Raw genomic sequence first — 17,997 nt, forward strand, 5'->3', positions numbered from 1 at the left:
CACACCTTTGAAAGTATAATCAAAGGATGGCCGATCTGGGCTCTGCGGAAAACTTTTAGGCTTTTTATTGAGCTTTTTAGTTGGAACATGGGCCTTTCAAGCTTTCTTTTACAATATATGCCCTTCAAATCTTGACTCAAAGTCCTTTTTTACACCATTCAGATCTTCACCATAGGATCTTCATTGATCATATGGTTTATAATGATCATGTTCATAAAAAATTCCTTTTCTAACCCCTCGACAGTCGCCTTTCCCATAATTGTCCTGTATATCGTTTTTTGGGAAGAGGGCAAATCAGAACATATTTCTGTTGTATTTTTTGCTACGTTGTGCTTCCTAGTTAAAGTTATAGATTAACATTTTGACCGGTGACTCTAACCCCCCTTATTTTGACACTACCTGAGGTAAGAGAAAATCCAACGAAACGGACAGAAAAATTGCAACGAATATAAATGTTTATCACCATAGACGGACACACCTGGTGCTTGCCGTATTTTTCTGTGTTTTTTTTCTGCACCTTTGTATTAAATTATATCCGAATATCCAAGAATTTATACAAAAAAACTTACCTCCTATAGGACTTTTGTACTGCCTCTGATACATGGAGCATCTTTGACCCACACATCGCCGATTTTGATTGAGACTCCCACATGATTTACCTCCTGGAGAAGGATATTGTACAATGACTCGACTTCGACTCTTTACACCTACTCCGCAGTTTTGATTACATTCACTCCATTCCGACCAATCAGATGTGACACAGTCCGTTACTGAAATGAACAAGAGAAGGGGATGTGAGGTCAAACGGACACAAGGTTTATATACGAATGTACACGAAACAATTCCTCCAAATAAAGGTTCATTTTGTGTTTGTGTAATGTGATTCTTTGATAGATCAATCAGAGTAAATTAAGAAAAGTCTAACTTTATTAATTGTTTTTATGGATTGCCACAACAAATCAGCAAATGTAATCACATTTAAAAAGTATGGATATAATATACCCACAAGAATATAATCTAATATTTAGAAACTTACACTGTTATCATGTTATTAAGTAGCTATATCAAAATAAATATAATAGCTTACTGTGTATACATATAGCAGTTAAATTATGACAATCCCGTTTTCATTTAAACAAATTTGTAATTTGCTTCTTTATTACATCATGTCATTACAAATAATGCTTTGTCTTTTCATTATAAAATGTCTTTAGTGTTGATATAATATAAATTAGATGTTTTGTTAGAAAATAGAACCATTTCAATGGTTATATTCCGAATCATTATTTGATTCTAGGAAGACTGCCCAAATGAATAATTTCAACATAGTTGTTATTGACTCCCTAACTATTTTTGATAAAAACTGCTATGAAATATTAATTTTTTTAAGCAAACTTTCGTTTCTAAAATGTATTTATTAACATAAATTATATTGAGTTTTATATATGGGATAACAGCTGATATTATATTTCTAGCAATGCGCATACCTTAAATGGGAAAAACAAAACAAAAAAATGACGTAAAAGTAAAAAAAATAATCAAATTTACCAGACCTTGATTAAAAATTGCATAATTTCCCATTAGTTCCTATAAAATACATTTTTGCAACAACAAAGTTAAATTTATTAGAAAAATGTTTTAGGAGCATATGAATCTATTTTAAAACCAATTTTTAACAATTTTATCAAATTTGGGGAGTAGAAAATCTCAGTTCAGTAACCAAGTTTAAATACCAAAACTTTTTACGATTTACATACCGAAAAAAGAATTTGGAACAATAATACAAAGGGTTCACTTATTTTGGTCCAAGTGCAAAATAATTTTCTCATATTAATAAAGTCATTGTAAGGTAATTAAAACTTTATCAGTTCATACCTTACCCCGTGTAAAAAATATTGAGAATTGTTTTATAGAAAGCTTAATCCTTAAAGATTTGTTATATTTTAACCAATTTTTTACTGAAAGACATATTTTATAATACATTTGACTCACTATTCAATCAAACTTTAGTAGAAACAAATTACTATAATTTGTATCATGAATCTATTTATTTTCTAACACGGTATCAAATCGATGATCCTATGATACTGTACATCTCCTAAAGCCCTATAGTTCACCTCTGTTACTTTCCTTGGATCTTTGTTAACCCCATTTTTTTTATTGTATTATGGTTATCATTTTCACAGGAAATTGTCTTTGTTTTGGATCTTGGAAAAAATATATTTTTTTTTAATACGGGATTCTTTAAGTTTTTTGTCAGTTCAAAGTCTTTATTTATTTTGGACACATGAAAAATATAAATATATTATTGAATCCACTATATTCAGTACAACTTATTATATGAATGAAGGCAAAACCTTTATTTTGGCCTGTTTTCTTATCCTTAGCCATCCTAGATACTCTCACAAATTATATATGTATAATAACCTTATTCTCTATTCAGAATATATTCTATGAAGAATCCTTAAGTTAATTGAGCCAATTAAAGCTACATATTTTATAAATAAATTATGAACAATCTAAATAAATAATGAATGAAGTTTGATTTTTTTTCTTTTAAAAATGAACCAAGATGGTGTATGTTTTATAATTATTAATGACTAGGAAAATAAAGTTTCATATTAAAAGAAATAACAATTGTATTACATGAAAATTTAACAAAGGGTCTTTTGTTTCATGATTTAATACTTTAGATTAAATTAGATGAACAAAAACTTTTATTTTTAGTGCAAAGAAAACACAGACTAAATACTCAATGTTTCAAAAGTTTTTCAGTTGTATTAAAAAGTAAAAACAATGATAAAAAAAAAAGTTTCTTCATTATGTACCAATGATCTCATAAATTTGCCCATGGCTGGAATTTTACTTAATTCAATTTGCCTACTTTTGTTATGGGAAATCTTTCAATGCGAATTTATAAGTAACAAAAAATAATTTCTGTTAGTCCAAAAACCTTTATTTTCTTAATGGATAGACTGAAGTGTGGGAAAAAAGTTTTAATTTAATTTAAATTAATTATATTTATAACTTTATATTCTAATCACTATCAGTATGTAAAAAAAGAGTGATATTGTAAACCTGACCATATGAATAATGTTTTGGTGAGAACAGCTAAGCTCTCATGACATTTCATTATATTAGTAACAAGCAGCCATGCTCGAATATAAATAAACCCAAATCCAACTAATTATTTAGGAAAGAAGGAGAGGCAGGAATTAATCCGAAGTCGATCCTCAACAATAATCTGAGTCCAACAACACTTATAATTATCCAGATAATCCCCGTTGATATTAAAAGTCTTTTAAGATCACAAGCACCTTATACTTCCCTTTACCACATGTCTCAGCTCATATTTTTAGAAATATATTTCAAAAAGTGACAGCAGGTTTTGTTATTGATGGGGTTGGCTTGTTCATGAAGTACTTTGAGCTTTCAATTTATCTAAAATATATTTTCTTCATAAAACATGGCTGAAATGGTGATTGAAATGTTCTCCCGACAGATATGTCTCCAAAGACCATGATTATTGTAGCTTGTAAAATTTGTAATGTACCTGATTAAGCATGTTGGTCGTTATATATCTATCTATTCGGCTGATGGAGACTTTGTCAACCAGGAATAACTTCTCACAGAAAAAAATAGTCAATCTTTTTCATAAAATTGATGAGATATTTTAATCTAGTGAGCCTTTTATCCTTTTAATTGAGAATAATCAAATTTTATTTCCTGCTAACACTTGACTTAGTTCCAAGGTCCACTTTATGATCATATTCATGGTTGTTGGTGACATACCGATCTCTTTTGCTATAAATCTAATAATGCTATTATGATTTCGTACAATTAAATCTTTAAGGAGCTTTACGACAGCCCTTATACGAATTTTAACCTTTATTCCTTGGTCAGGCTTTCCAGCAACATTTCCACAAATATTATAGTGATTAATATTCCGGTAATCTGACGCTCTGTTGATGGACAAATCCCTGCCAATATCCAAGTTAGATTCCGTGCAGGAGGATAAACTAAAAATAAACATCCCAGTACGTAATTATCACTTAACCCATGAATAACATAACTTGTTTTTACTTATTAAAACTATTTTAATTTCAATATCCTTACTTTATCTATGGAAAGTGGTGTATATCTAATTTCCTCTATAGTGATGGCAGTTTTGTGTAAAAAACCCGTTCAGATTAACAACTACAAAAAAATTACACGAGATTAAATTAATATAATTTACAACTCTAATTATATCTTATCACTCCCACAATATAGACTTGACACATATTTAAGTAGTTAACAATTAAATTTAGTTGTGGCAATTACTTTAATAGGGAGCACTGTCAAAATTCTTCTATTTTCTATTTTTTTTAAAACAACTAGTTTAAACAACAAGCCACAAACTCTCACACCACCTTGCGGATAAAATACTTTTTTTTTTGCTCATGATCTATGGAGTTTTTGTTTGTGTAAGGTTTTTTTATTTTATCATTTATTATTTTAATGTTGTGGTAGGGAAGAAATACATATAATATACAATTGTATTTAAAACTCCATTAATTCCCTAGGGTGTTTACCCACTCAAGAGACTTAAACAGCTTTGTAATTTTTTTACTTCACCTCTTTGTAAAAACCATATTCTATAATATGGTTCAGAGGTTTTTTTTCTCGCTGTGGTACTTCATTAGTTCCTGAACTAGTAGCTATGTAATAAATATATGATTGAAGTGTAAAATAATTCTTTTTATGCACTCTTATAAGTACCAAAATAATGAATATGAACAAATGAGATGTGAGTCTCTTAAAGATGATGTAAAGAGATGTCTTATTCTGTTTAAAAAATATAATGTTGATACTAATTTGTTAATTTCGAAATAATCCATCTTTTAAATTCTATAAATATTAATATTCTTGTATCCCACTACTATATTAGATATTGAGGTCAAAGGCTTATAAAATAATACTCAAAAAGTATTCAGTTTTTTTACTTATACTTATAGTGAAATTTGTAGTAAATACTAAAAGAAAATAGAGTATTATATTACTAAAATATCAATTTGAATGTTGGAGTAGTTAAACAACAGTTAGTCCTTGCTATACTCGGAGTAGAATTGAAAATTGACATCAAGTCATTCTTGCCCATGTCTTTGCTAGACACGGAGTGGGGCCTGAAGGTACCCTAAAAATTCTATCATCAGTATTCATTATTGCCCAATTAATGGTGAGTAATCCACAGTTTGAGTTCCCGATAAAAAAAATCAGGCTCCCAATAGAAGAACTGTGGAATCAATGCATTGTAAAGATAGTTTTAGTTTTTGCAAAAAGAAATGACTAAAAAAGAAAACCACATAATTATAAATTAAAATAGCTAAATGATTTCAGAACTATGTGTTGTATAATCGTTTTTTAATATCAATCTCTACTAATGAAAGTTGACTTGAGGTAAACATATACAGTGAGTAAGTAAAATAAACAAAAAAAAAATAATGTTATACGCAGGGAATACTGATATTTTTCATTAAGTCTACCTTTGGGCCATACCAACGTTCATTTTCATTTTACAAATATCATGTGTATACATCTATAATATCAAAGATGAAAGGTGTTAACCTAGATATTAGAGATATATAAGAAGATTTAAGAACATATTTTCTGTAAATGTATAGATTTATTGTATTTGCCATGAAATTACTTTGAAATTTCTTTTATACTAATGTTAGTAGATATTAAAACTGTCAGGTTTTCAAATATAATTATACTTCAGTATTCAGTTCATAATTTCAACTATTTGTAAATATATATAAGGGACTGGGATGTGTCGATGTAGAGGTAGCGTGGAGGACTCCAAAAATTTAGGAAGTAGTGCAGATATTTGAGCTTTAAGGCTGGGAAGTCGGTCAACAGCTCTTAAATGATTTTAGCACACAATCAACCGGGTGATTTTTTTCTCAGATGAAAATACCTTTACCGTAGACCTCTTCTACAACAAGGCTGACAACAGCTTCAGGACAGTCACCAAGACCAAACATCCAGCCTCTGTGATGATGTTAGGGGTTGTGGCCTGAAATGGAGAAAAAAAGCCTCCAATTTAGTTTCTTGTTGGATATAGGTTACGCACGGCTGACTACTTGATGGTGTTGAAGGAAATGTGGTCTCATAGATCACCAAGATCACGAAGAAGTCCGACAAGGCCACTTGCATTTTTCAGCTGGATGGAGCCCCGCCCCCATACTGCTAAAATTGTACAAGAGTGGATGGGTAGCAACATGAACTTCTCGTCCAAGAACCTTTGGGCTCTCAGAGCCCAGATTTGAATCCACTGGATTTTTCCAATTGGTGGTAAATTGAAAAAAAACCCTGTAAAGTCCACCATTCGAATATTGACGTCCTCAATACGTCCCTAAACCAGCAGTGGATAATCATGTAAAATGACTACGTTGCCAAGCTACCTTGTGCAAGGGAGTCTGGAGGCTGTTGGAGGCTGCCATTGAGGCTGATGGTGGCCAGATTCATAATTAATGTGCATTGTTTTAGTAAAAAAATACTATAATATAAATGTTTCTATATACAACATGATCTTGATTAATTATGAGTATTTTAATGACTACTTATAGGCAGGTCTCAGTACTTTTTCTAGGTCCAATACACCCTTCTTTATATTTCTCCCTTCCTCCAATGTAAGAAAACAAAAAGATAAAAGAAAAAAAAAAAAAAAAAAGAATGAAGAAGTGATGAACGAGCGCTCCTCCCTCCCTTTTAGAATTCGGTTGATCGTAGAGAGACTAAGTAAACATAAGAAAAAAAATGTCCATCGAAAACCAACCATTAATGTTAAGTAGAAAACATATACATAATACACTTTCCTAAAACCATCCATCCTTTCCTTTATACATTGGTCCATCCATTCTCCCTATCTAAGCTGGGTTCCCCTATGTGTGAAGTATCCGATAATAGGGATCGATTGCTTCATATATTTTTCAAAACTACCTGGGCTCCCCTTCCCTCTGCACCTGAGCGCTTAGAAGATTGAGAGTACTCTCACAACCAAACTCTCATTTTTTCTGCAATTCACATGCCGGCTTGACGTCGTTATGAGCCAGTATAGCAAGTCTAGATTCACCCCTTACTCCACAAGAATATTCCTCTCGACGGCCTCCCTAATACCCCGAATCCTTCAGTACATCTAGAACATGTGTCTGCTTGTCTCAGTTTCTAATCCACAGAAAGAGCTCATTGAATAATCTTTTTCTCACAAAATACACATTTTAGATAAAAAATAAAATGGCTAGAAAAATGAGTTGATGTATTATAAGACACCCTAATATACACTTTACAATTAATTTTAGAATTACTTTGTTTTGACGAGTGATAGTGAATGACATCATCTGTCAAACATATTGCATTCAAGCTTAATTGTGCTACTCATGTGAAGTAGATATGTAAATATCATTTTTACCTGTTTTGGAATATTTTTTAATTTTTAAAATTGCAATCAATTAATGGATTAAATTTGTTGTGCGAACAAAGATAAAATAATAAGAATAGAATACAATGCAGATAATTATGTGGTAAGAAGCATTAGTTTTCCAAGATGGAGTAATGATACACAAAAATTGGGGTAGTATTGGCCATGGCTTTGCGCATGCTTCATATATTATCATGCGTCTCTCAAATCCTCAATTTGTAGGAGGTGCATCCAGAGCTGCAACGCAGGTGGAGAAATGAATGGGCTGTAGCTCCACCTAAATTAAGAAATATTTGATTTTTACTTGAAAATTTAAATTTGAAACTTATTTTCAAACAATTTAATATTTTGGAAATAGCTATGGGGTTTTAAATTTTTCTTTCCAAAATTTAATATTCAAATTTTTTTTCGAAAAAATTAAATTTATCAAATTTTTTCCCGAAAAAATTAACTTTTTCAATTTTTTTTAGAAAAAATTTAATTTTTCAAATTTTTTTCCAAAAAAAATTAATTTTCGGATATTTTAAAATCCAAAAACAAAGCCCCCCTCAAAACATATCCTGCCGACGTCCCTGAGACTTGATCAACTATGTAAAGTGGGAGGTGCGGCCAATTTGAAGCTTTAAAAACTTGTTTTGCTCACAGGATATACAGTCAATGTCATTTTATCAATCATATAAGGTTGTTTATGGTGTATTACCCAAATAGTATCTAAATAAAAAGAATTAACAAATTTAATCTCGTTTATCCTAATTCAAACTGTAATGGACACACAGTAGAGCGCAAACCTCCACTTTTGGTCTTTTTTTCTATATGAAATATCCTTTCTTCTCTATTTTTAAGTAAAAATATGTAATATTGAAATTAATGAAATATATTGTCTATTGCAATCATATTTAAATTTGTGTTATATATTGTATATGCGGCAAAGATATGTTTGATTTCAGCTCCTTATCTCAATTTGTTTTAAAACTAATGGTCAATTCTTCGCTTTTGACCGTAAACTGTTTTGATATATGGAGCATCTAATTAAATCTACATAACTACAGAAATTTGAGCTCTTATCCTCTCAAAATTTAATGGCATCTTCCTGTGACCATATTTAATCTTCATTCCAAGTCCCTTTTTACTTTTTACGAACAGATCTTCAATTTTCAATGCTTTGTTATTAATGTTGTTTAATGTGAGACTAATCTATAAATATATTTGATGAAAAAGTAACCATGAGATTTGTTGCATAATTTGTATTTTAACACTTTAACGTCCCCATCAAAAATTTTATCAGACCCACAGTTTTTTTATTGGCCTCTACCAAATGGTTTAGATGTGGATTCATGGTAAAGACCCATTCTAAAGAACGGGGATGATTTTTTATGCATTGAATTTAAAGAAAATATATTTGTATGTATATATGGAAGATATGCTGACTCACAATGTGCTCTACAAAACAGTCGAGCAGGGGCTTAAAGGGTTGAGCCAGTTTGTTGGTTAACTTTTTTCAAATTTCAGTTACGACTTGTGCTGAAAATTTGTCGTAAGATATAAAAATGTAAATTTTAAATAGTAAACTTCAATCAAAGCTTGAAACAAGACAAAAGTTCTTAATTTAGTCAATAAAGACTATGATAATGCACTATTCTATAAAACTAAAGATGTCATCATATAAAAATATAATTTTGTAAATGATGAATTGTAATAGGGGATATTCATGACTGAGCAGAAATAATTTATATAAAATGTACCAACTTTCAAAGTGTCAATATAAGACAAGTTTAGACGGATCAAGAAAGGAACAATTACAAATTTGGTAAGTTAATTTTAATAAAATAACGTTATATTAAGAAAAATAAATCGGAATAAAAACTCTTATTAAAAATCACGCAACTTCTCTTTTGGCATCGAACATTAATATTGGTGTTACCTCAATAACACAAAAATACCATATATAATTAGATGTCATCTATCGATGCCCTTGCCTCATTTGATATGTCATGGATACTTCATAATTTATTGTTTTTGTTAAATTAATGAAGTAATAAGTTATGCAATACTAATACTCTGTTTCCAAAAGGACAGAAATACTTTTTGTTATTGATCCCTCTTCTTATTATTTATATGAAGACATTTTGGCTGTCATATAGATATACAAATGTATTGCTACGCTTTTAATAATATATTATTAAGCAATATTATAATAGAGTGTGGAATAAAATACTATGTAAGATTTCAATATTATGAAATATACTCATAATTTAATTAGTATAAAAATAATTTATATGTGTGTCTGATTTTCGTTCGTCCTGCTTAGAAAAACAATGATACAAACTTTAAAAACGGAGACAGATACATACTTTAGATGTAAAATAAATCAGAAATCTTAGTTACGTTTGAGAATTATGTTTCATGCTGATCAGACTAGATTCCTGGGCTCTGGAGAGCAAGTTTAATTTTTTGCAAATAAATTGATTTTTTTCATTAAACAAAATCCCCGTGTCTCATAAGTTTTTTTAAGATATGGATTGTCGATTCGATAATATACCAAAAAAAAATTAAAAATCCTAAAAACGAATTGTTGTACAAACGGAAAAAGGACGAACGCATATTAAATATGAATAAAAAAGGGAATTAGTTAAATGGTGGAAGTTGAGAATTAGCAAGTTATTCTTAGTTTGTATCTTCAGTATGGATGAAGAAGGAATTTGGCAAGTTAGCAATGAAAATGAAAATAAATAAATCACAATGTCAAACATTTGAAAAAATTACTTTATATTTACCAAAATAAGTAATTTTACATGGTCAAATTAAATGTTGCAATTTCAAGAATGTCAAAAGGGGGTGCAAGGTTTATTATATTTCTATCAAATGGGCAGAAAATAACAAAAAATGTTGTTTACAAGGAGATTTTACAATAGAATACTTATTATATAATTATAGTTTATAGTATATTGTTTTAGTTTAGAATTTTAACATATAAAAGCTAAATATAAAAAAAAAAAATTTTTTATTTTCATTGTCCATCTTTAAGAAAACGTGTTTGTCCTAGTATTGCAATAAAATAATTTATCATAAAAAATGCTCGAAAACTGAGAATAAACAAATTGAACACTAACTAAACGTGAACAAAAGTGCTCTATGCACATGCAGTCGGTGCAAATATTGTTATTTTAGAGCAATACGTTTTGTAAAAGCATCTAGGAAAGCACACCTTTGCAAAATTCGCCTTTCGAAAGTTTTCTGTGGGATTACTCGCCCTGGGAAAATATGTCTTTGAAAAAGCTCGCCGGCAGAGTAATCGCCTTCCTTTATTTAACATATTCATTATTTACATTTAATTAAGGAAGGCGATTTATTTTATCAATTGTAATACTTAGAAATTAATAGAAAAATATTATTTTTTAACTATTATTTAAAATATCTACGAGTCCTCCCGACGTAGAAAAGAGGGCATTGGGAATTATTACTAGAATCGTTTCAGAATCGGCATCAGGATTTTTTTTTGGAATCGTCACTAGTAATTTAAGTACAGTTTATATGTTTTTTCAGTGTAATTGTCACGTACATCTTTAGGCTGACATGTGTTTTTTTTTTTCTTCCCTATTTTTGATAATTTGTGCCCTGTCAACACAAAAGCAAACTAGAATGATTTTTGCCAAAATTGAGTGTGTATTACATTTTGTACTCCTTGACAATTTATGTCAATTTCTACGAACAAATTATTGTTTTTCTTTTTTCAATCAACAATAACTTATTTCAACACTTTTAAAATGATATACTTTCGAACATAACGAAACAAATAGCTTAAAAACACATGACTGAACATAGTTCCTTTAAAAAAAAGCAATACTATTTATATACTGAGAACTTGATTAGTTGTAGATAACACATAAAAATAGTGTTTCATTTAGTCCAAACTTCTTAAAAAAGATGGAGCTATTTTTCGACCAACTTATCGAGGCCTGAAGGAATCTTGGTCGTATTTGAACGTGTGGAATAAAGAAAAAATAGGACTTTTGCAATTATTATTTATATTTTGTTGAAGTTTTTATGGGAAGACGATGGCATCACGTACCAATCAGTCTTGGATATCGATGTTTGGAACAATAACCCCACAGTCATGCTTACCACGTGTCATACTTTAGGAAGTTCTTAAAATAAGTGAAAAGAGGTTTCTTCGTTCCAAACACTCTCCAAATTGTTAGAATTATTATTTTCATGTTTGGGTTATTGGATTTTTTTATACTAGCAGGTCATATTTTATTCTACTCTGTTGAATAATTAATGAAGGTTGAGTAATTGAAATTAATTCATATTTCGATATATTAAAGCAAAAACAAATTAGTCGCAAAACAAAAAAAAAACCGGAACCCCTTGCTTATGTACAAGTAAAAAATTATTCTTTAACGTGATTGAGTTCCGTTGAACTCTTTTTTTACACTACAGCCCTGATGCCAACTTCTACGACAACACTTTTTGAGTGTATGTATAGGGTAAGGCCTAAAGTGTCCGTCGTCCAAACACAGAGTCCATCAAAGGCACTGTCGGCCAGCACTGGGACATAAAGACATAGGACTACATCTGGAGGAGGTGCAAGGCCTTCCATTCCCACCTGGAAGCCATCATTGCCTCTAAGGATAGTTACATTAATGATTAAACGAGCTCAGCCACACATCCATTTATAGTATTAATTTTGTTAAAATTCTATTGTTAACTAATTAATTATATCTTGTTGAATTTTAAAATTCAAAGTGTTCAGATTTTAATGTACCACTCGCTATATAACTCCAAAACAATATTTATCTCCTTACAAAAAGAGAAATAATTACCGTTTATACCAATGATTACCTTTACTGCAATGTACAAAAATAACAATTCAATTGTTATATTTAATTTGATAATGGAAAAAATAAGATGAAAAACATATAAAAAAAAAAACACCCCAGATTATCCCTTCAATTTGTATAACTCTTTATGATTACATATGTATTTTCAAAATCAAAAACCTCTTAACCAACACCCACACGTTCTATTTTATCTTATGGCTTGTATTTTACCAACTGTATATATATATTTTTTTTATTTTTTTCTATAAACTTTAATATGTAACATTTATAATAAAGAAATACCTTTTTAAAAATAATAAAAATAAACAGTTCCAAATAGGGGAAAAAGAAAATTTGTTTTTTTTCAAGACATGGCCCAATATACATATTTATGTATATTTAAAAAACCTTTCAAATATTTGTTCCGTACCAGATGGTTTACATAGTTTGTGTAATACCATTTCAAACGCTCTCAGTTGGAAGTGGATTCTATAACATAGATATGTGGGAATTTCATTTGGATGACATCCAAAAATTGATTTCCATATATTCATCAGAGGGCATTGAATGAATAAATTTATTTTGACGTTTGAAATATTAGTAGATTATTGTGAAATAAAATTCACATTTTTGACAAAAAGTAATGTGTTACGCTTTTGCGCTGTAAATATATAATATATATGTCCTATCAACATAAAAATGAGATAGAAAAGTAAATAGTTTTACCCAAAAATGTCTAGTATTGTTCAAATAATTATATTATATTTCTGTCAATGAATTGTTCTGATTAATTCTGTTTGAATTTTTATGAGTGCAATGAGAAGACAGTAGCCAGACTTATGGTGTACCTGAATTAAGTCTATTGTTAATATCAGCTGATGTTGTATGATTGGGGGGGGGGTAAAATGAATTACATATTAACATTATATTTAAATTCATAAATAACATTTATAACAAACAAAAAAGAGAACTCAAAACAACTGTATTTCCTTTTCTAATCAGTAAACTTATTTTTTCATTCACAAAGATTTCTTGCGCGTCATAATTTCACTTCCTCGAAATAGGAGACAAAAAAACTGATAGTGTACGTACAATTATTGCAAATCAATATTAAGGAAATAACTTCATAAAGTGCAACAAAGCAACAATTTGCAAAATGGCGAGAAAAATATAAAGACAAAATCGATTGCAATTGCTTGAATAAGTTTCCACATAGAATTAGACAATTATTGGAGTTTCTAAGGGATATATTTCTATTAATATATATTTATATTAATTTTCTGTTGAATGAGTTGATGGATATGATGACATAGAAGTTTCTATCCATAATGACGCACTTACGTTCATACTGTAATTATACTGCAATGATGGTTCATGGTAGTAGATACAAGAAAAAGTCGTAGTGATTTACTTAATGAGATGTGATCTCCTCTGGCCTAATCCCTCAATCCACGGATAGACTCAGAGTCCCCTCTGAAGTAATTCAAAAAAAACAAATTTACAGCCTCCTTAACATAATGAGATTTCCATTTACTTTTTATGATCCTTCAAAGTTCTAATTGTCCAAATATCTCCAAAAAGTCATGACCCCTCTTCTCCTACTCCACGAATATATTTTTTTCCTTCCTTAAGTGAAATGAATTCCTTATTATTAAAAAGTTGCAATAATTGAATTTCAACCATCCCTTCTCTCCAATTTCGGGATAGAAAGATAACGTAGGAGGTGCGGGCAAACTAATACAATGAGCCTCTAAGCCTTTGGAGGCACTACAAATTGCAACTAAAGAGATTTTATTTGAAAGATCATAGCGCAGCTATATAAAATATTATAAATCTGATGAATATTTTATAGCTAACAAAATTTTTGGAATTTTTTTTTCCAAAAAATTCCAAAAATAAAGGCATTTAATCTTATTCCAGAAGTTGTCATATTAAGTCCATTATTGATCGAAAAATGATTATGAATTATTAGGCTTTTTGCATTTAAAAAAGTAAAGAATGTATAAACCGTCAAAAAGTTTATTCGCCATTGCACATGGGCGACGTGCTCGGGAGAATTTATTCTGTTGTATTCAATGTGTGTACGTTCACCCCCAGGTGATTTTTAAATAAAGAAATATACTCTATTTATATGGATTTCACCAGAAGATTCTTAGTTTAGATAGATTAAATATAATTATTTAATATTTCATTATACCTAATTACTACAACCAAATAAAAGAACATTAGAAAAAAAAGTAAGGTAGAAAGATATTTCTTAAAACTGATTTTTTATTTACAAACAAATTATCGTCAACTTATATTAACAAATTGTTCTTAATGACTCTTTTTGGAAGACACACAAATTGCACTTGAGGTACCCAAAATTGATTGTCCAAATAAAAGAATGATAAATTGATTGATTTATTTAAAAAGGTCATATTGGAGCCAAAATAAGTTTCTTAAATCAAATAAAGGTACTTAAATATAGTTAAAACTATTGAATATCTCAAGTTATTATGAAGATTTGAATAAAAAGCTTACAAGTGACACAATTATGTCTTTAAAATTTTTACCTGTATGTATAAAAATGGTTTAACTTTTTTATATGTTAATTATTGATAAAAATGTTAGCACAAAAGTTAGAAATTGCCAAATTGGAGAAAAACGGCCATAGCAGCTCTGACATTGTAAAGAGAATAAAAGTTAACTGTCATACAGTGCACAAGGTCAAAAAGCTTTTAAAGGATGGATGAAGCCTTAGGGATAGACCTAAAAGTGATAAGTCAATAAAATTGACCTCAGAAGCAGCTAAATATGCATTTCATGTTAATCCAACCATGAACATGTCAAAGTTTATCAGAAAGATGAAGTTAAGCAATTCTACAGTCGCTATAGATGCCCAATGTACTGTAAAGATATTTCTGAGTTGTGTTGGAAGAGCCTAATAATTCAAAATCAAATTGATGTTCATGTAGAACGATACAAGAGGTTAATAGATTATCTTAAATACAAAGGTAATGTGATCATCTTAAACAGTGATGAGAAGACATTTACTGTGGATTCTGTCATCAAAAAAAAAAAAAAAAAAAAAAAAAAAAAAAAGTAAATAAAAATGACAGGGTTGTTTGCATTAGTGATACGCCTGGAAGCCTTTTTGAAGTTTCCATGACGAAAACTCCAGCCTCACTGATGACTAATGGTATCATAGCCTCAACAGATGACAAAATGTTGCAAATTTTGTTTTGAATAGGCTACTGGCTAACAGCAGCTAACTACTTGAAAATCTTGAAGAGTCAAGTCTTGCCATATACCATAGAGGAAACATGGGTTAAGCTTGGATGATAGAAATATGATTTCAGGCCCTGCCCCTGATCTGAATCATTTGGACCTTTCAAAATGTTGGCATATTGAGTCAAAATCCTGTAGAGTCCACCACAGCAACATCACCAAACTCAAAGCCTCTGCGGAGTCCCATTGGATTTCATTGCTAACGTATTTACTGCATTCCAACACCGTCCGGAGGATGTAAGTTGGTAGAAATCAATTTACAAAAAAGGACAATCTTCATAATGTAATCTTAAAAATGTATTTTTAAGATTTTCCTATAATTCCTCATTCTGATCTGTTGCACATGGTTATTTGTAGCACAGTACATCTAGACAAATACTTTTGGAGTACCCAGTATATAAGGAATTAATTTTTTTAGCCAAGTTTGTTTTTATGTTGACTTACCAAAAATATAAAACAATATCGTCGATGCATTTTATACTTAAATTAAACCATCTTATTAAATGTGTACTTATGTACAGGAGTAAAATAATATTATCAAAATGTCGTTAATTATTTACCTTCTAACGAACCAAGAAAATGTATATTTTTCTCAATTATTTATATATATATTTTTTGTCAACGTTAATTAAACATATTGTTAAAACTTTTTGCATTTGCCTCTAGGTTATAGCTGATCCAGCGTTAAATTTATTCTTAATGAACTTGTGAGATTACTTTTTTTAAATTGAAGAAATTATCTTTTTTTTTTTTTGGTGTATGAGTGTCTATTTTTGACATTATTATCAACGATTTAAGTATGTAAATAGAAGTAATCTCATCCATTTTGACAGGATTAATTTGGTATTAGTTGTATAATTAGTATTAAATATGTGGTGTAGAGTATTATTAATGTTTTTTTTATCATATAATGAAGTATTTTCCTTAATGAAATTCTATTGAGGTGATATAGGTATTAAGTACTAGAAGCAGTACCCAAGATTCCCGAGAGTAAATAGGAGTCGGATAAAAGACAAATTATGCTTTAATAATTTACAAAGTAGACCCTAAATACTGTCAAATTAATAATTGCAAATAAATTTATATTTCTATAATTAAAACCTAAAATTTCAACAAATACTACTAAATATTGTAGCAATAATTGTTAATTTATTTTTCAAAATGATAGCCTTTTGCAGAAACTACAGCCTTGAGTCTGTTAGGCAAGGTATAAAAACATGCAATGCCATCTCCCTAATTAAGAAGATTTTCTGTCTATTTAAATTAGGATGAGGCTTCTTGCAGACCCACCCATTCAAAATAAGCCAAATTCTAAAATCCATCAGATTCAAATTGAAACTGGATGGAGGTTAAAATTTGTTGCTCCAAAAATCCAAAAATCTAGGAAAATGAGTCTCCTACCACTTTTGCATCATGTGAGATTGAGTACCACCCTGTTGAAAGCTATAAATCTCTAACCTGAAGTGGGATTTGACACATGGCTGTTGACTTTTCTCCGAGTTGGTACCCACGTACACAATACTTTTAATTTTGTCACTCAAGAGGGAAAAGATAAGGTGCGCCTTAGCAGAACGGATGATGGCCACCTATACCATCGCTGACTCTGGTTTTTGCATCCAATATGTCGTACAGGGTGAATCAGACCGTTTATCGACCTAAATTGGATCATTTTGTGTGGTTGAATAGAGCCTCAATAAAGAAACATTGGTATCACTAAAACAGAGTTAGTTCAACGAATTGATAAATTTATTTCATTTTACAATACTTTTTGACTTTTTTCACGATAACTTCACTATTAGAAGGCCATATTTTTTATGAAAGGGATGAAATGGTATGAAACATTTATTCTGTGATACTTAATCCTCCTTGTACATTAAATATCGTCTGTTATTAATCTAAATTTCCCTGATTATTATTATTTAAAAATATCTATTACAAAGCTGGTTCATTAAGTTTTATTTTTTTCAAACTATCTCTTTATTTAATTAATACTTTAATTTAATATAAATGTACGTATGTTAAAAGGTAATACCAAACTTTTTATAAACTAAATTAATGTGTATGAAATTAAATTTTTGTAATTTAATTTACATTTGGTTAGTAGATAAATGAACTTTTTTAATTTTAACAACGAAAAGTGCAATTATTTGTGAATTGATCCTTTTATCATTCAACAAAATTATATTCACGTGTTCATTTGTTTTACTTTATAAAGGGTGCGCAAACTATCTATCTACTTTCCCAAATGTTTGGAAAAGGCATGGACCCCTCCTTGGAATCTTGCCCGGAACGTCAACATAACAATTGCTCGAACTCTGGGACTCAGGGAGACGTTTGTTTGCCAGGTTAGGAGGGAATTTGAGGCATCTAAAGGACTTGGCTCTCTTCCAAAACTAAAAAAAAAGTCTTAAATGGCTCGAAGACAATTTTGATTAATTCATCTTG

General features: G+C 29.9%; 1 protein-coding gene across 1 annotated transcript in view; it reads right to left on the reverse strand.

Annotated features, from left to right (window-relative positions):
- Positions 1 to 17,997, reverse strand: part of LOC121128251 (somatomedin-B and thrombospondin type-1 domain-containing protein) — a 118,729-nt gene that overhangs the window by 72,995 nt on the left and 27,737 nt on the right. The window contains exon 2 of the mRNA XM_040723833.2: positions 570 to 770. Coding sequence (XP_040579767.1) covers positions 570 to 770 — 201 coding nt within the window. The remainder of the gene's footprint in view (positions 1 to 569; positions 771 to 17,997) is intronic.

The sequence above is a fragment of the Lepeophtheirus salmonis genome, chromosome 13 (genome assembly GCF_016086655.4).
Source record: "Lepeophtheirus salmonis chromosome 13, UVic_Lsal_1.4, whole genome shotgun sequence".
NCBI classification, from domain to species: domain Eukaryota; kingdom Metazoa; phylum Arthropoda; class Copepoda; order Siphonostomatoida; family Caligidae; genus Lepeophtheirus; species Lepeophtheirus salmonis.